This window comes from Thermothelomyces thermophilus, chromosome 1 (genome assembly GCF_000226095.1).
Source record: "Thermothelomyces thermophilus ATCC 42464 chromosome 1, complete sequence".
In the NCBI taxonomy this organism is placed as follows: Eukaryota; Fungi; Ascomycota; class Sordariomycetes; order Sordariales; family Chaetomiaceae; genus Thermothelomyces; species Thermothelomyces thermophilus.
In genome coordinates this window covers 8,060,056-8,079,115 of record NC_016472.1, presented here as the reverse complement: position 1 = coordinate 8,079,115, position 19,060 = coordinate 8,060,056, and the positions used below count along the sequence as shown (strand labels likewise).

General features: G+C 50.4%; 3 protein-coding genes across 3 annotated transcripts; 2 read left to right on the top strand and 1 right to left on the bottom strand.

The window, feature by feature from the left end:
• The first annotated feature begins 7,275 nt into the window (after nucleotides 1–7,275).
• Nucleotides 7,276–8,629, top strand: MYCTH_86143 (3-hydroxyacyl-CoA dehydrogenase-like protein). The gene has a single exon (XM_003660252.1). It carries the CDS (start codon nucleotides 7,314–7,316, stop codon nucleotides 8,571–8,573), a length of 1,260 nt encoding a protein of 419 aa, XP_003660300.1. The 5' UTR covers nucleotides 7,276–7,313; the 3' UTR covers nucleotides 8,574–8,629.
• A 1,467-nt stretch (nucleotides 8,630–10,096) lies between these two features.
• On the top strand, nucleotides 10,097–16,469 carry MYCTH_2115815 (uncharacterized protein; the record flags this gene model as incomplete). Its single annotated transcript, XM_003660251.1, has 5 exons — nucleotides 10,097–10,114; nucleotides 11,994–12,018; nucleotides 12,091–15,421; nucleotides 15,529–15,650; nucleotides 15,853–16,469. The coding sequence occupies 5 exons, from the start codon at nucleotides 10,097–10,099 to the stop codon at nucleotides 16,467–16,469; spliced, it is 4,113 nt and encodes a 1,370-aa protein (XP_003660299.1).
• A 247-nt stretch (nucleotides 16,470–16,716) lies between these two features.
• Nucleotides 16,717–19,040, bottom strand: MYCTH_2298440 (uncharacterized protein). Its single transcript, XM_003660250.1, has one exon. The coding sequence runs from the start codon at nucleotides 18,855–18,857 to the stop codon at nucleotides 16,965–16,967; it is 1,893 nt and encodes a 630-aa protein (XP_003660298.1). The 5' UTR covers nucleotides 18,858–19,040; the 3' UTR covers nucleotides 16,717–16,964.
• Between the last annotated feature and the right edge of the window lie 20 nt (nucleotides 19,041–19,060).

Here is a 19,060-nt window from a genome sequence, read left to right as displayed (position 1 = left end):
CCTAAGGTCTGCTTTATATCTGTAGTTTGTAAAGAACGGTATAACTTTAGTCACTTCTATTGGCATTATATTATAGGCGAGTTATACTGTTAGTAATAGCATAACCTAGTCGTCCTGCTAGTAGTTAATGTAAGAATGAAGGTACTGCTTAGCAACTTGGTTTAGTCGCTCCGTTTGTCTGTCGGTTTGTAGGTGATATGCTGTTAACAGCTTGCTATTAACGCCTAATCGTTATATTAACGCTTGCTAGAACTTCGATACAAACTTAGTGTCTCTGTTAGTAATCTATTCCTATAGCTAAGCGTATACTAATACAACTTGCTAATAGATTACGTCTGCTAACTGTTTAGCTATCTAGGACTCCTTATGGGGAAAGAAGTATACCTATTTAGTTAGGTAATCTACTATAGTAAGAATACTATCGTAGATTACCCCTATAGCCGTGTCCTTAGATTCTGGTAGCTTCGTAATAAAGTCTATTATAACTAAACTCTATAGTTTGTCGGCTATTGGTAGTGGCTAAAGTAGCCTATATAGCTTGTATCATGCCGTTTTGCTTCGATTATAGATGTCGTAGCTCTATACGACTTCCTTAACTTATATCGTTAACTATAGAAAGTTATAGTGTTTCTTAACTTGTACGACAGTCTTCGTAACTCCTTTATATCCTCCGAGTTTCGACTTGTAGAGTTTTTAAATCATTCGTAGCTATTGGTCTTTATTATAGATATATGCTTTACCTCGGTACCAGAGTTTCCTATCTTTTTCTTCTACTTTATTAGGTACCGCTAGTCCGGGTGTTACTTGATACTATGCTTCGTCAATCCTTTCTTCTTAAAAGATTACGTAACATTCTAGGAATAAGTCGAGTAGATCGTCTTCCACAGGTGTTTACGTTTCATAATATAGCGTTCTATCTATTCGTTCCTTAAATAACGGTAGCGTTGTTTCTATTTGTTCTTCTGTATAATCTGTTCGTCAGCTTAAGGCGTCTACTCGTACGTTCTCTTTACCCTTCTTATAGCAAATCTTAAAATTAAATTCTATAAGGAATTCTACCTATTGTATTTGTCGTCTATTAAGCTCCTTCGTCGTTATAAAGTATCGTAAATTCTTATAATATATATATACTTATACTAGTTCGATTGTATTACTAAGGTATAGTCGCCATTCCTTAAAAGCTTCGATAATTATAAGTAGTTCCTTATTATAGATCAAATAATTAAGACGTAGTCTATCGAGCTTCTTTAAAAAGAAGGCTATAGGATATAGCTTCCCTTATTTATCTCGTTATCCTAATTATCCTCCGATAGTATAGTCTAAAGCGTCTATTTCTACCTTAAATGGCTTCTTAGGGTCTAGTAGCACTAGTACTAGATCTTTAATAATGGTATCGTAGATCTATATAAATGCTTACTTATATTGCTCTTCCTATTAGAATTTAGCGTTCTTTTTAGTAAGTTTATATAAAGGTCGTACAATTGCTCTAAAGTTCCTAATGAATATCCGGTAGAAGTTTATAAACCCGATGAAACTTTGTACTTCTATAACTAACGTCGGTTGTGGCTAATCCTTAATAGCTTTGACTTTTAAAGGTTCTATCTAGATTTGTCCTAGGGATATCTTGTATCCTAAAAATACTGTTTTCCTAACGTGGAATTCGCTCTTTTCCTTGTTAACTAATAGCTTATACACGTATAATACATCTAGTATTACTCTTACGTGCTTCTGGTGTTCGTCTATGGTTTTGGAGAAGATAAGTATGTCGTCAAGATAACATATCGTAAATTTGTCGAGAAAGAATCGGATAGCTTAATCAATTAGGGCTTAGAACGTTACTAGCGCGTTTATAAGTCTAAATAGCATGACAAGGTACTTATAGTAGCTATAAGGTATCTTAAAGGCCGTTTTCTACTTGTCGCCTTCTTTGATCCGTATATAGTTATAGGCCGATGGCAAGTCAAGATGTGTAAAATATTAGGCTCCTGCTAACTGATCTTAGAGCTATGAGATTAGCAGTAATAGGTATCGGTTTTTCATAGTCTATTTATTAAGTTACCAATAGTCGACATATAATTATAGCTTTCTATCTTTCTTAGGTATAAATAGGATTAAGTAGCCTGCTAGCGATATTAATAGGTAGATATATTCTCTTCGAAGGTTCTCCTCTAAATATTACTTAAGTTCTTTGTTCTATATCTAGCTTATATAGTAAATCTTAAAGAACTTTAGTTATGCTCCTTCTTTAAGCTTAATCTCGTAATCTTATAGGCTATATTCTAGTAATCCTTCTAGATGCTTTGGTTCGAATGCTAGGTGTCCTTTATATTCCTTTAGTACTTTCCTAGTCTTGTCTCGTTTCTCGATTTTCTGATAGTATATAAACTTAGTTCCGTCTATAGCAATGCTAGCGATTTCTCCTGTCTCAACCTACTACTCTAATTATAATGCTCCGCATTTGTTAACGGAGAGAACAACTATCAGTGATTTAGCTCGTTCCTCCTATTGTAACGTTGGTGTCGTTATATCGCTTTTTCTAGAGTCTGTAGTGGTCTGCCTACTACTATCTGTCTCTTGTGGTAGATCCGTAGGATATGCCTTCCCCTAAGCATCGTTTGCTTGCGATCCTTGTATACTTTCTATCTTACTAGTCAAATATGACTCCATTTAAGGTTATAGGTAGCTACTATTCTTCTAGCTAATGTCTAGGTTATAATCTTTATATTAAGGTAACCCTAATATTATATCTTTATCATTACCTATATCTATAATACTAAATATAACTACTATAGTTTTCTCTACTATAGTAATATTAATTAGTTTGGTCTCCTTATATACTTATTATATCGGAAATAGCCCTTTAACTATACTATACTTCCGCTTTATTCTCTAGGGTATCTATAGCTAATTTATAAGCGTTAGTGAAATTAGGTTTATCTCTACTCTACTATCTACTAGTATAAGCATTTCGTGCTATTTCTATTATACTATTGTCTATAATCGCTTGTCTTGCCGCTGTCATCCAAAGATTATAGCGATTTCCTATATTTCTGCCGGGAGGTCTCGATATAGTGGTCTCTTGCGCCAGTTCCTCCTATACTACGCTACTACTCGCTACTATATAGGCGTTAATAGTTTTCGGGCCCCTCGAAGGGCCCTGACCTGTTTCCTAGGTTAGTGCTAACCTCTTCGGTTATTTGGCTAATAATGGCTTCGTCAATCGTGCTTATTTCTATAAGCCATTAAGTGCTTGTAGCTTCCTACCATTAGGTCCGTTCTGCTTTTCATCGTATATACTATAGCTTTATCTAAAGCTCCTAGATCCGTGATTTCTTTTTATCCGCGTGGTAGAGGTAGTCGTTACTCCGGTACGAGTCCTATATGTCTTGTTCTATTTCGTAGTACCTAGGCTAAGCTTGTTTTAGTACTACTATGATGCCTTCTAGATCGTAGGCTTCGATCTTCTAAAGTAATTTGGCTGCTCTATTTCTTATATTATAGACCTATTCTATAGAGTAGAGGCTTCTATCCTTATTTCCTTGTCAGGTTGGCTAGTAATTATTTTCGAATTTGTCGCGAAAGTAGTATTAGCATTTATATAATATATACTAGAACCAGGGCACTTGTATATATACCTTATATTATAGGTATAGTCGTATAGCGTCGCCTAGAAGGTATTAGAATTCTTTTCCAAATCCTTCTTACTATATATAGGCCGTAAGTACTCTAATGCTAAGGTAAGAGTATTTCTTCTAGTAGTTTTCCCATATATGCTTATCTTTTCTATGGTTCGCACGTATAAACTAGTACTTAGGGTTCTATACGTTATAGCTAAGTTACTAATCGTCAAAATGCTCGGCGTAGCTATTAGGCCTATCGTATATTATAGGCTATTCCCCTTTAATGGTTTCTACAATACGTCGGAGTTCCCTTATCTTGTCCCTCATTCTATCGCTCTACTAGGTAAGTCAAATCAAGCGTTTATCCCGTTCGCGTAGTTCCGTATTAAGCTAGAAAACTTCGTTACGGTACTATTCGATTTGTTCCTAGAGGAATAGAACATTAGATCTAGGTCTTTCGATTCCTTAGGTATCGGTCGTCTACAATCTATCCTACCTCTAGGTAACTATAAAACCCTATTATCTTAAGGCTAGGAGAATCGAAATTAGTAGTATATACTCTCCTGCCGTGTCCTATTTAGCAAGACCTATTTCTAGATCTATAGTAACTAGTTCGGAATATAGTGCTTATTCGTCTTTACCGTTGCTATCGTGTCTAAGACTATCTATATTACTATTCCTGTCTTCGTAGCTTATAGCTGCTACTTCGATAATATCCTTAGTAGTTTCGTTAATAGCTGTAATTTCCTTTCTAGGGACTAGTTTCTAGTCTTTCTTCGGGCTTCGATATTCTTATCTATAGTATCCTTTCTTTCTATAGTTATAGTAGGTAATGTTAGACTTGTCTTTAGTCATTTTCTTCTTATCCTACTTCTATACTACGTCTATATCTATAGCTCTAAGATATATTCTATATAATATGCTAACATATACTCGTTTTTTCTTATCGTTAGCCTTAACCGTAGTTCTATTTGTCTAACCTCGTTTCTACTGCTCTTATATATAGAGTCAATTATTAATTCTAATAGCCTATACGATATATTCGTCTAAAGTCTTAGGCCAGTTATACTTATATAGTTTATCTTTGACCTTTTTCTTTAAGCTATTATAGAATAGTTATATTAACGCCTTATCATTAAGCTAAGACTTGAGCATGTCCTGTCTAAACTATATAGTATAAGAGGCTATTAATTTAGTCTATTAGAGATTAGCAAGTCTTTTTTATATATAAATCTTCTTGTCTTTGTCACTAAAAACCTTCTAAAGCTCTTCTTTAAACCGGTCGTAGGACCGAAAGACTACCTATATAAACGCGTCTTAGTCGTCTTTATCTTTCTTAGTAAGATAGTTATTCTATATAGGCTCGAACTATCTAAGTACCTTGCCCTCTAGTCTCGTAACTATATAGAGGACTTTGGCTTTATTATCTAGAAACTTGTCATCATTAAGCTAGAAGTAAGATCGGAGGTTCGTTAGGAATCCTATAAGATCTTCCTTGGTTCCTCCATATTTGCTAGGTAGTTCGATCTTAATATAGCTTGCTTTGGCGCCCTTAAGTGCCTTGATTTTAGTATAGGCCTCGTTAACTAGCTTCTACAAGTGCTTTTTGCCGTTTTCGAGTTCCTTGATCCGAGCTTATATAACCTTATCTCTCTAGTCTAACTCCTAAATCTACTGCTAGAGTTGACTAAGCTAGGTAAGTAGCTATTTAGCCGTAACGTTAGTAGCTATATTAATATCAAGGTTGAAATTACCTCCGTTCTAAGCTATAATAGAATAAAGGGAGTAATAGCAACGTGTAACAAACCTAGCTTAGACTTCTTCTAAAAGGGTTTAGACGGAGGTAAATTAAGTGGGATAAGCGTATAGGTCATCTAAGGGATTCGGTAAAGCTAAAAGGTTTATAATAACACTAGAGTTATCTCCTATAATGGTTAGTAATACTTGGTATAAATACTGGTAATTATAGGTTAGGTTATTATTACTAGTGAACTTCTAGAGTCTACTATAACGAGTGACTAGCTAGCTATATATATATAATTATCTATCCCTCTTTAATAGTTATCATTAGTACTATTTCTCCTTTCACTCTATGATTCCGCGTTATCGATGGTGATATGTTATTATCACCAGTGAAGACCTTAGTCTTGGCAGTGATAATCTTCTGATTGGTCCGTCAAGTGATTGGCTGTCGGAATGTCCTGTGTCCTGGCTACAGCCTGCCGGGCCGTCTATGTGCTTATCTGTGACATATAATTACTATTAAGGTTAACAAATCCCTATATACTAGCAAATTTAGCCTATAACTATAGTTTAATATACTACAAGTTCTAGGAACTAGGCCCTATAAGGCATGTAGAAGTCTCATTAGGATCTTAGATATAATAGACGTATCGTCAAAAGCGTATTAAAGCAGGGTAAGAGAGTTTGTAATAGAAGAAGCTATTACTAATATTAAAGATACGTTAGCAGAGGAGTAGTCAAGGCGCCAGGCTTATAACTGCCGAACGTAGTAGGAGCTCTGGGAGCGTTGAAAGCAGTCTGTAGTAGGTAGCTATATAAAGGAGACAGTACCTTGTTGAACTATCTACAAAGGAGATAAAACGACTGATATTTATAGACAAAGGAACTGGTCAAAGCGTTGAACAGCCTTATACAGCTGTGGCATGTATGTGGCTAATACTCTTAGAAGCTCTATAGCTTCTAATATAAACCTAAACAGGCAAACAAAGCGTCTAACTTATTCTCGAAGACAAGGTAAGCTTTGGCATCAGGTCACCTAAACCTTGCTATAAAAACGTTCTAAAGAAAGGTAAATAATTTACCTCTTATCCTCTACTGAGCCGGTTCCGTCCAGGGAAAACTTCTGACCACTAATTAGAAGAGAACAGTGGGCATCTGAAGTGCGAGGTAAGCTACAGTAATGTGCTGAGACTCTTAATGACCGCATTGGTGCTTTTGGTAGTGCGTATGGACCACATGAGCACCTACTATATAACTGACTAAGAGCCGTATTCGAGAGCTTTTGGTTGTGCGCCAAGAAACAAGAGCCGCGATTCTCACTATTCAGGAGCACAAATGTATGTACATGCATACATACATTCAGTACACTAATTACCGTACATACAATAAGGTTGCACATTAAAATACTATTATTAGTGGCAGGATTCGGAATGTGTGCCGTAAGGCAGGGGAGAGAAGCAGGTCGATCTTAGTAACAGGGCGACTAATTACCACCTCGTTCCGTCCCGAGGAAGCGAGATCGTGAGCATAATAATGAATGAATCAGGCTATGCCCTCCAAAATGAATGGATGAGGTGATTTGAAGAAGTTGCGATTTGCGGCACAAATATACTGTAGAGGCTAATTACTGCGCGTGCGGGGAAGACAAGATCCAAGATCGTCAGATGTTCGTCACCCCACCGAGATAGAACCGCACGCGGAGGGCTTAGACGGTATTAAAAGAACTTAATAACACCGATGACGTCCTCTGTCGCACATAGAACCAATCCAGGGTTATTACTGTTTGGAACAGTTCGAGGCAGAGTATTAGCAACACCTACAAACCAAAAATCCAAATAATTATCATTGTTTCGTGAAACCGCGGTCATCAAAAAGACAGCGAGGCTTGTCAACAAACACATGATAAATATGAGTGGATCGCGGGGCTTGGCTGTGAGGGGCCTTGTCATGATGAGAGGCCCGTCCAACTCGGGAATCTCGCAGCTGATGCGCCCCTCACTCTCCCGAGCCCTATTATCAACCTCCCCCCAAGGTCAACAATGGCCACGGCCAGCCTCATGGGAGACGACTCGCTTGAACCCAACCGGCCGCTTACTATTATTACTACAACATGCCAATCAACGCTCGGCCTTCTCCACCACCACCACATCATCCCTTTTCGAGGAGAAAGCGGCCCAGGAGCCGCAGCAGCCGAACCAGCCGAAATGGCGGCCGCCTAGCGATCAAGCACTCGAGCAGCGCCCCGTGCTGGTCGTCGGGGCGGGTAACATTGGCCGGCGCGTGGCGCTGGTATGGGCGTCGAACCGGCGGCCGGTCACCATCTACGACATCTCGCCGGAGGCGCTGCGGTCGGCGACCGAGTACGTGACGGACAACCTGGCGGCGTACTGCGCGGCGCGCGAGACGCACCCGGGCCCCGTGCGGACGACGACGGACCTGCGGACGGCGACGGCGACGTCGGGCTCGCCGGCGCGCGACTCGGCCGGGGCGGTCGCGGCCGAGGAGCTCGCCAGGGCGCCGTGGCTGGCGATCGAGTGCCTGCCCGAGTCGCGGCCGCTCAAGACGTCGGTGCTGGCGCTGCTGGAGCGGTCGCTCCCCGCCGACTGCGTGCTGGCGTCCAACAGCAGCAGCCTGACGACGGCCGAGATGGCGGCCGAGGGCCCGCTGAACCACCCGCACCGGCTGCTCAACACGCACTACCTGATCCCGCCGCGCAACCGCATGGTGGAGATCATGTCGTCCGGGGCGACCGACCCGGCCATCGCGCCCTTCCTGGCGGCCCACATGCGCCGCGTCGGGCTGGCCCCCGTCGTGGTGCCCGACGGCCTCCAGTCGCCCGGCCTCGTCTTCAACCGCGTCTGGGCGGCCTGCAAGCGCGAGACGCTGGCGGTGCTGGCCGAGGGCGTGGCGCGGCCGGCCGACGTCGACGCCCTGTTCCGCGACTTCTTCCACGCCGAGAAGGGCCCCTGCGAGCGCATGGACGAGGTCGGCCTCGACACGGTCGCCCGGGTCGAGCAGCACAACCTCGAGCGCGCGCCGGGGCTCGGCAGCGAGGGCGTGCTGCGCTGGCTGCGCGACAACTACGTCGACAAGGGCAGGCTCGGCGAGAAGACCGGCGACGGCCTGTTCACCGAGGCCGAGAGGGCTCGGCTGAGGGAGGAGCACGAGCGAGGGAGGCATGAGAAGGTCGAGGAAACAGCCGGCGCATAATTAATAGATTGCATGTTTTTGTTCTTCTTGCTTTAATTATTAATATTCCTCTTTCCATTTTATTCCCATCGGTTTTCTTTTCTTTCTGGTGCCTTTTTCCCTTCCTTTTTCTCGGGGTTTCCTTCATTCGACTTCGGCATTCGTGTACTAATAGTTAATTATCTTAGGCGTTGGTCGTCGAAGAACCTGAAAGGTTTGTAAATTGAAGGCAGAGACGAACGAGAATTTTGCCGCATAATTACCGTCCAATAATTATTGGTGTCTGTGTTGCCAAGTAACGCCAGTCAGAGAGACATCAAAATTTCTTGCCGTGTCGTATTGAACAACCAAAGGCGTGACCGCGGTTGTGGAAGGCTCGAGGAAGGCGTGGCCTCTCCGGCTGCCAGCTGTAGTAGCTTCAAGTAGGAAAGGTACTGTACAAACATAATTAGGTAAAGCACCCTGGCCGCTTAAGTAGGTAATTTTAGTCTCTTCCCTTGAGTCTTCAATTATGTTCAACCAATTCTCGTCCACCTCGCACCAACGAGGCAAATCCCGAAGGAACACACAATTTTCTCTTCACCGTCATTGTTTCTTTCTATTAGCCAATCTGGCTAACCCGCTTGACAGAATTATGTGCAGTCCAGCACCTTCCAGTGCACGCAATGCCGCAAGCAGTCGGGTTCCTCTTCATCTGCTAATTACAGTATCCGCCCGGAAAGCGCGACCTTCCCTTGTTGATCCTGGTCTTGGTCTAATATTTCTAGCATTCCTTTTGATGCTCAGGATCCTGCGGTCCTGTGGCAAAATACCGAGCTTTCACTCACATCCCTTTCGTTCCTCGATGCTTACAACTTTGAGTTTTGCGTCGACTGTGATAACACTTCCGCCGAAGCAGTGTCAACCCCAGGCCCCGGTCCGTAGGTTTCCACGTTTACACCGGCACCAGTGCCCGAAGCTAAGCTGAGTGCCTTGTTGGCCTCAATTGCTGTGGCATTCGCTTCCATCAGGTTTGCGCTCAAGGCAGCACTTTCCTTATCCAAAAGATATCCTTCGTATCCAAGAGGGTATTTTTGGAGCAACTCCCTTATTGCATCTTTCACGCTGTGATTTTGTACATGGTTAGTAAATTTTTATTGTTTTCAATGCTTCTAAAACCTGAAATTTGAAAAGGGGAAAGAATCAGATTGGAAAATAAAGGACAACGAGACGGGATCAAGACTGATGAGAACCGTGCACAGGAGGGAGGGTTGCAAAAAGCAGAGAAGGAAAGGGAGGATAAATAAGGCTTCTTACAGGAGTCTCCAACGAAGATTTCCCGCATATAACGAGGATGAGTGCAGGTCGAAGCGGCTGGTGTTGCCCACTTGTTAGTTAGCCTCTGGATCCACCGACCAGCACATGTGTAAAGGAAATGGCGATAAGTACTAACATGGCATAAAGCTGGACCCGGTCCTCAAACTCCTCGGCTGGCTCTGACGCCCCGTAGAACCTCCTATACGCTTCGACGTACTTGCGTCCCATCTGATGACGCGCCGGCCACCATGGACCGAGCTCATCTGGCCATCGCAACCGCTGTCAGACCCTTTCTGCCATGTTTATGGCGGCGCGTGGGCAGAGTGAAAAGGGTTTGCTCACACTCGTTGTGGGCATAGAGGGGGGTTGCGCCAAAGACGAGGGTTCGGCCAGTGGCGGCGTCGATACCCACGTTGTCGTCCCACAGGTCCCCGTGCACCAGCGTCGGGGTGACGCTTCGTCCTTCCGTCTCGAGGGGTCGCAGGAGCCGGGGTATCACCTTGGTCATGAGACCCTCACGCAGCTGGCGCATCTCCTCGTCCGGTCCCTGAGCCTGCTCCTCCATGTCGAAGATCTTGTCGAGCCCTCTTGAGAAGCACTCCTCCCAGCTCTCGCAAAGGGGAAACGTCTGGGGATTTCGTCCGCCGTACATGGTGATGGGGAATCCGAACTTGGCTCCCTTGGACTGGCTGCACCCGTGAAACTCTGCGACAAGCTTTGGGAAGTCTTCTGAGCCAGGGACCTTTTTTCTCCTCTTGGTAGTCTTTTTCACATTTTCCGTTTCCTCCACTTCCTCCTCCGAGAAGTTGTAGAACCGGCAGAGAAAGAAGTACGTATCTGGCTCCTCGATGTAGGCGCCCCATGCCACAGGCTCGACGACCATGTCGGGCTTCAGGCCGTATAGTAACGACATTGCTTCGTATTCCGCTGACACCATGTCTCTTCCCTGTTCAGACTGGAGCACCTGTTTATCTGGTGAGAGAGTGTTTCCTGCTTTCTTATCATTCAGGAGACATGCCTTGATAAAGAAGGGAGTCGGGTTTCCAGCCATGTCCGTGGCTTCAATCTTTGCTGTCCGTGCCCAGTACGAGGCGCCACTTCGAGTGATGCCATGCACCTGAGTCCCGGGGGGAAGTTCTTTGAGGAACCGACTTGGTCAATGACCAAAACAAGGGAAAGAAAGCACTGATGGATAATTTCGCGACTGGGACTTACTGTCTCGAACTCCTTGGTCCACATACTCGATCACCCTCTCGGGTACTGGGATCTCCTTATCCCAAACCGCCTTGTCTGCCATGTTGGCCAAAGGTGAAATGGTGTTTTGGTGCCAATATGATTGGAAGTCCACAAAGGTCTAATTACACATTTTTGTTCCCATCTGTGCAATCTATACCAGTTCTTGACCCCCTCTTGCCTATAGACGCCTAACTCTCTAATACCAAAGGGGGCCCGGTGGGGCCCGATTACCATTCCCCTATGATTGGTCGACCATCTGTGGCTGACGGCAACCCCTGTGAGTGTTGATGCCTATCGACGCCTCCTCATCACCTTGAGACTATGTGAGAGAACCGAGCACAAAGACCCCATCTCAAATACTCAGGTGACTGAGTTGGCAACCCGCCTGTCTTGTCCTCGACGGAAGGTGTAAGGACTGCCTGGTATGAGCCGGACGAGTGGCAGCACTTCTTCCCTGGCGAGTCCTCCATCCGTTCGATCCTTCAGCCCGAGACGGCTTATTTTGAACAGAGGCGGAAGAGTCAGAGATACGGCTGAGCCTCCCAGAGGCTCCTTGAGGCTTACGACCCTCTATGCCCCAGATCCAGAGCTCACCCCGGCACCGGTGGCTGATCTTGTCTTCGTCGGTGTGAACGGCTTCAGTACCTGGAGCAAAGGAAACGACCCTGAATGTTACTGGCCCCAGAAATGGCTGCCCACAGAAGAGGGTTTCGCAGACGTGCGGATACACACGTTCGGATACCCGGCTGCGGTCACTCGCCAGTCGATCCTCAGCATTCCCGACTTTGCTCGGTCTCTACTAGTTGCCATCCATGATTCGCCTTCGATGAGCCAGGGGAGACAGGCAAGTCTGGGCGGATCTCACACTTGCATGTCGAATGCTCTGCTGACCGAAGACGAGATAATTAGCCGCCCCTGATCTTTGTCGCCCATAGTATGGGAGGCCTTGTCGTCAAGCAGGCGTACCTCATCGCGCGTCGAGAGGCTGCATTCGGGCCGATCGCAGATCGCGTCCGTTCCATCTTCTTCCTGGGAACGCCCCATCAGGGCGCGGCCATTGCGCAGGTTCTCGCCCGGTATACGGCCATGATCGGAACTCGCCCCTTTGTCGAGGACCTGTTCCCCCAATCGGACGTGATCCGAGCCCTGGGCGAGGACTTCCCGGAAGAGAGCAAAGACCTCCAGTTGTTCTCCTTTTACGAGTCGCGGCCGATGACCGTCGGGCTACGCAAGATGCTCATCGTCGACAAGGCGAGCGCCGTCATGAACCTCCCCAACGAGCGCCAGACCTTTCTCGACGCAAATCATCGCAACGTGGCCATGTACGCGACCCGAGCGGACCCCTCTTATGTGGCCGTTCGGAATGCTCTCGCGAGGGTAATCGCATCCTGCCGCATGCAAGCCGAGAGCGCGGTCCCGTCGCAGGAGGACCGGCGTGCTCTCGCCCGCTTTCTGGGCGTCCCTGCTGACCCTGAAGATGACCTGCGGAATCACGCATCGGCAAAGCTTCCCGGTTCCTGCGAATGGCTGGGCAAGAAGAGCTGCTACCAGACATGGGTAGCGTCACGGGAACCCGCTTTTCTTTGGCTTCAGGGTCGTCCAGGTGTGGGCAAGAGTGTCTTGTCTAGCCATGTTGTCGGTGACCTGCGCAACAACGGGCTCGATCCTTGCTTCTTCTTCTTCCAAGCGCGGGATAGCGCCAAGTCCGCGGTGGACAGCTGCCTGCGGTCCCTGGCGTGGCAGATGGCAGTGCTGCATCCTGCTGTTTTCCACAAGCTGAAGGCCGTCATGTCGGAGCTGGATGACGGTCTTGACGGGGAGAAAGTTGGGTCGCATTCCCTGTGGCAGAAAGTATTCGTCTCGGGGATCCTGACAGTCGAGTTGGAAAGACCCCAGTTCTGGGTGATTGACGCCATGGATGAATGCAGAAGCGCGGCCGACATGACCGCTTTCCTAGCCGGAATCCAAGAGCACTGGCCTCTGTCAGTTCTGGTCACGTCCAGGGACGCTGCGGAGAACTACCGCCCAAGCGTCAGCTACCGAGTCAGCATTTCAAGCTACACCATATCGGAGCAAGACAGCCTTGCGGACATCTCCCTCCTGCTCGCGGAGAACCTCGCATGCCTTCCATGTCCTGCGTCGGACAGATGGCCCACCGCCGAGGCGCTCGCATCCCACATACTCGCGAGGTCGGCGGGCTGCTTTCTGTGGGCGTCACTCATATGTTCCGAGCTTCGCAAGGTGACAAGCGAGGGGGCCATCACGAGGGTCCTGAACAGCACCCCGGCCGACATGGACGCGGTGTATGCCGACATTCTCACAAAGATAGAGATGAACGGTTTGGAAAGTGAATCCACAAGGGCCGTCCTCACCTGGGCCGTCTATGCCTTTAGGCCCCTCGGCTTGGCAGAGATGCAGACCGCCGCCGAGCTCGACGCCGATGATAAGATCGGCGACATCCGGCGCCTGATATCGAAAAATTGCGGAAACCTCATGTATGTAGACGAGCACGACAGAATCCAGTTCGTGCACTTGACCGCTCGAGAGTTCCTAACTCGCGGCGGGCTCGAGTCTTGTCTGATCCCCTCAAAGGCGGACGCGCATCGCCGATTGGCTTCAGCTTGCCTCAAGCACCTGGCATCGGTCACACAGAAAGCGAAGGGCAGAGCAAGAAAGGCACAGGGGAACCCGAGCGCTGCCCCCTTTACCACCTACGCGTCCAAGTTCCTCTTCCAGCATCTCGATCATGTCGATCCCAACGACGACGGGCTGTTCCTCATGCTCTTAAACTTCTTGGGCAGCAACAGTCTTCTTAGTTGGGTTGAGCTCGCGGCCGCCAACGGGGACCTCCGGACGGTGTACGAGGCCGGCAGGACGATTAAGGACATGCTCAACGGCAGGACGCGCGACGCAGCGCCGCCGCGACCTAACCGATCCGCACTGACTCAAGAGAAGATCGAACTCCTCGGGAGATGGGGCGACGACTTGGCACGTCTGATCCCCCAGTTTGCCGAGCGCCTCGGACGCTCCCCCAAGACGATCCGACACCACATCGCCCCATTCTGCCCGCCCAACTCCGTCATCCGGCAGGTGTTTGGCGGGCCCACGCGAGGCCTCACCGTGGGAGGCCTGTCGACGCGCAGCTGGGACGACTGCCTGGCCACGATCCGCTACCCGCAGGACCGCAGCCCGTTCGTGGTGGCCGCGGCTCCGGGCTACGTCGCGGTCGGCATCGCGTGCTGGGACGGGCGGGTGGTGGTCCACGACGACGCAATCTTCCAGGAGTTGCACACCATCCGCCATGGCGAGAGGGTCTCGTGTGTCGCCTTCGCCACGAGCGGCAGATACCTCGCCTCGGCGGGCTCCAAGACGGTCCGCATTTGGTCCCCCGCCAACGGGCTGGAGCTGGCCTGCTTCGGGCTTCCCGAGGGCGCGTGGTGTCGAGGCCTGTCCTTTGCAGAGGGTGACACCGTATTGCGCGCGGCGACCGTGCGGAACGAGCTGATCGAGTGGGATCTCGAGTCCCGCGCCCCGGTTCACGACGAGCCCGTGTCGTGGGGAGCCGATGTGCCGGAGAGGATGCGAGGGCGAGCACCGGAGCACGTGTGGCTCAGCCCAGGGTCGAGCCTCCTCGCGGTGGTGTACCACGGCCACGACCTCGTCTTCTGGGACTGTGCTGAGCTGAGGCTCCACGACGTATACGAGCAGAAGACGGGGTCCATGCTGAGGTTCGGCGATCGTCTCCAGGCCCGGGGCTGGACGACCGTGCGCGCTGCCGTCTTCAACCACGATATCGAGACAGATCTGTTCGCCGCCACGTTCGATGACGGCGACATGGTCGTGTTCGATCTCGACGCGGGCAGGCCCATTGCCGTCAACAAGGAGGGAGCATACAACCTGGTGTTGGCATGTTCCCACGACGGCCGGACGCTCGCCGCCGTGGATCAGCTCGGGAACATGACCCTGTTTGAGTTCAGAACACTCCGCATCCTATACCGTGTCCGACTCGAGACCAGCACCCTGCCTCACGGACTGGCCTTCACCGGCGACAACCGCCGCGTCGTCGAGCTCCGCGAAGGCCAATGCCGCGTCTGGGAGCCCCCCGTGCTCCGTCCGGGCAACGATCACGACCCGCGCACCCCGATCACGGAGCTGAAGCCCATGACCCCTAGAGAGATGTATCGAGAGGAACAGGCCAGGAAGGCGCAGGAGATCACCGCCATCACCTGCAGCCGGGAGTTCCCCGTTGTTTTCTATGCCACGGGCAACGGGTCGGTCTTCGGGTACGACATCTCCGGCCCGGAGCCAGAGAAGCAGCTCCTGTTCGTCCAGGATACGTACTCGGATATCTTGTCGCTCCATTATGATGACCAGGGCAAAGTTTTAGCCTGCGGCGACCTCAGAGAGAACTTCAGCGCGAGGACAGTCACGCGACGCCGGCCAGTTCCGCACCAACCCGAGGCTGTGTGGGAGGTAGGCCCTCCTTTGATCGACGTACGGAGGCAGGAGCCCGGCCTCGGAACATTGAGGCAGGTCCTCGTGTCTTCGAGACACCAGAGACTGCTCGTCAGCACGGCGGAACACGATACACTCTGGGCTCTGCCACACCATGCCGGGGAAGCCCCGATCTGCCGATTCGGCTGTGGTCCGCCGGGCCGGAAGAGCGCTGGTCCCTCCTGGTTGACATGTCTGTGTCCCCGTTCCGAGGGAGACCTGCTGCTCAGTGTCGAGGAAACGGGACAAGCAATTATGATCCACGCCTGGGCAGATCTGACCCAGCTTCGAGTGATCCGCCTCTCTCCAGAGCTGGGGCTCTCTCTCAGCGGATTCGGCCCTCTGTCCCACCCCCACTACTTTGCGACGTACGCAAAAGAGTCTTCTGATAGCGTCGCGGTCGACGACGAGACCATCGCGATACTCATTTGGGATTTTCAGGACTTGGAAGATCCCGCTTCACAGCATGCCGGGCCCCGATGGGAGATCCGCACGTCCATGCTGCCCGCCCAGGTGGTGCATCTTATTGGAGTGTATGGCACTCGTCTTGTTTTCCACGCCGCCGACCATTGGGTTGCCTCATTTGAGCTGCTGCCACCCGGCTCGTCTAGCGGCGCCATCGTCGACGAGGAGTCCTTTGTCCGGCATTTCTTCCTCCCCAACCACTGGATTGGCTCCCTGAGGACAGAGGATATGCGCTTCGGGATCGGTAGCGAAGGGGACATCATCTTTGACCGCCTGGGCGAGCTGGCCGTGATCAAGAGGGGCCTAGAGCTCACCGAGGATGGGGAGGCGTTCCAGCCGCGGCAGTTGAGCGCCAAGGGTAGAGCCAAATTTTCAGAGAGGATACCGTATCGGCCGCCGGGGATCCAGATGCAACGCTGGCTTTAAATGAGGAAAGATGAGGGCTGACTCATATCCAGAAGAGTGCAGAGCGTGGACAAATATGAAAGCTTCCGCTGCTGAATGACAAGCCGTGGACCTGAATCCGCCCTGAACGTTGTGCAACCGGAGCCCGACTGACTTCTAATGTGTTACAATGAGTCGTTCACCCAGGAAATAGTATAACCGGCAGCTGTGTCACTCGGGCCTAGGTGACCTTGGTCGATGGCGGCACCGGTCAGGACCGAAGGAGGCAGGCATGCTGAATTACGTAGCCACCGAAGAACATGGCGTGGCCAAAGGGGCCTTTAGAGTAGCATCCTCCAAGGACCATGCGTGTCGGCCAAATCCAATTCCGGATGCCAAACGGGCGTCGAGAGGGATGCATGCAGGCCAGACAAGCCCGAGCGAAACAGCAGCAGCAGCAAGGAAGCGGCTGAGCCATCCATACTCACCGAAGTCCCTGCTCTTCATTCCCCTTTCCCCCCCCGGCTCCCTCACTGATCAGACTTTCATCCCGTTCTCTTCCAACTTCCTTCCCTTATCATCATAGACAATGACGCTGAACGCCTCAAAGTCGCCCTCGTCGACCAGCGTCGCCTCGTCTTCCGTGTCCGGGGGCAGGCGGGAGTACATGCCCTTGCCGGCACGGGGCCACAGCGCCACGAGCGGGTCAAACTCGTCGTCCTCCTCGTTCCCAGTCGCGGCCCTCTCCGAGCTGCCTTCCTTCTGACTCCCACCGCCGCTGCCGCCTTTGGTTCCCTTCCCGCTGCCGCCGCCGGCGCCGACAGCACCGACCTTCCTCACATAGTTGATCTGTGCCGTCGGATGGGCCTCAGCGCGGGAGAACAAGCCCTCGGTCGTCGTACTCGCGAAGATAGACCTGGGCCCGGCTCCCGTCGACGTCGTTGTCGTTGATGTGGTAGTCGTAGTAGTAGTAGTAGTTGTTGTTGTTGTCGGACGATTGTCCGCTGAAGAGGATGGGGCAGGAAAGATGGGCAGATCCGGATGGATTTCGAGGCAGGTCATCAGGAGTGCCACCAACTCCTGCTGCGGTAGGGTCGAGAGGTAAGCCCGCTTCTGTTGAGCCGGGCGGTTCGCCCAGCTCACTTTCTCTTGGCCCTCTGCCCCTTTGGCTTTTGACCCTTGCTGATGCTGGTGGTGATGATGATGAGGATTATGCTGTTCGACCTTCTGCCGTTTGTTGTTGTTGTGGTGGTGGTGATGGTGGTGTTTTTCTCGTTCTCGTTTCTCCATACAGGGCGCACACAGCCAGGTCTTGCTTTGGTCCCGCACCACGTCGTCAGGGATCCAGGGGTCGTGGCAGAGCTGGTGCCAACCGTCGTTGCACCCGTCGCAAAAGACCATCTGGTTGGTGGCCGGACTGTGCATGCGGCTGCACTTTTTGCAGAGGGCCTGCTCGGCGGTGCGCTTACCGTAATGGTGGGCGGGTCGGGTCCGCTTGCTGGCGGCGTCCATGGCAGCCGGATTGTAAGCGGCTGGTTTGAGGACTTGCCGGCCAGACTTGGTCATCGTGAGGAGGACTGGAGTGGAGGGGGCGGTGGACTGGGTGGGTTGTGTTGCTGCTGAGAAAGCCTCGGGCGTGGAAGAGAGGCTTGACATACTGCTTGTGCCATCCTCGTCGTCGTCGTCATCCTGGTTGGCTTGGGATTTGGTTCGTTTCCGCTTGACGCCTGGACCGCGCGACGAGGGCGGTAGCTTTGTCTTCTTTGTCTTGCGCTCGGAAGGGGGGACCTTGGCGGGAGCGGTTTTAATTGGAGTGGGTTTTGATGAGGCCGTCAGGCCAGCCGTGACCTTCCTGATGGCGCTCATGCCTGCCGTGCCGCTCTTTGGCTTCGTCGCCGCGGGTGTGGGTGCGGGTGTGGGTGCGGCTGCGGATGCGGGTGCGGATGCGGGTGCAGGCGCCGGCGCGGGCGCCGGTGATGGGGTGGGTTTCGGTACTGGAAGTGTAGAAGGCATTGACCGAGCAGCCGAGGGTGCGGCGGGCATCTGCATCGTCATCTGAGTCGAGGTGTTCATGCCCATTACCAGCCGTCTCTTCACGTCTTCGTACGTCGCCGAGGAGATGCTGGGCGTGATAGACGGCGAGCGAGACGCCTGAGATAAAGCCGCGCTCAGACTACTCGGCTCGCCTTTCACCCGCTGAAGTATCATTTGCGTGGCTGCGGTGAACTGTGGGACATAGAAGGGCCGAGTGGGAGGGGCCGAAGTAACCGGCGCAGTCCCGGGTCCGGGGCTACGAGTTGGCATTGAAGCCGAAGTTGAAGCCGGAGCTGTCTTCGGCGCCGATTCCTGGAGAGGTTTCCCCGTCTCATCTTTCTTGGGGCCATCCGCCGCCACGCCCTCTGGCACGGTATCTGGTGTATCGTCGGCCATGTCGAAGCAGAGTTGATTGAAAGAGGCTGTAAGTAACAAGTCAATTGGCGGGTTATGGACCTTTCTTTGTCTTGTCCTGGACGCCTGTGTGATTGGGTTGTTAGTGGATAATGATAAGCGATATTGACTTGAATCGGCAGTTTCGGTCACGATGACCAGGTCTAGGCAATCTTCAATCCTTCCATTTTATGAATAGTGTATGC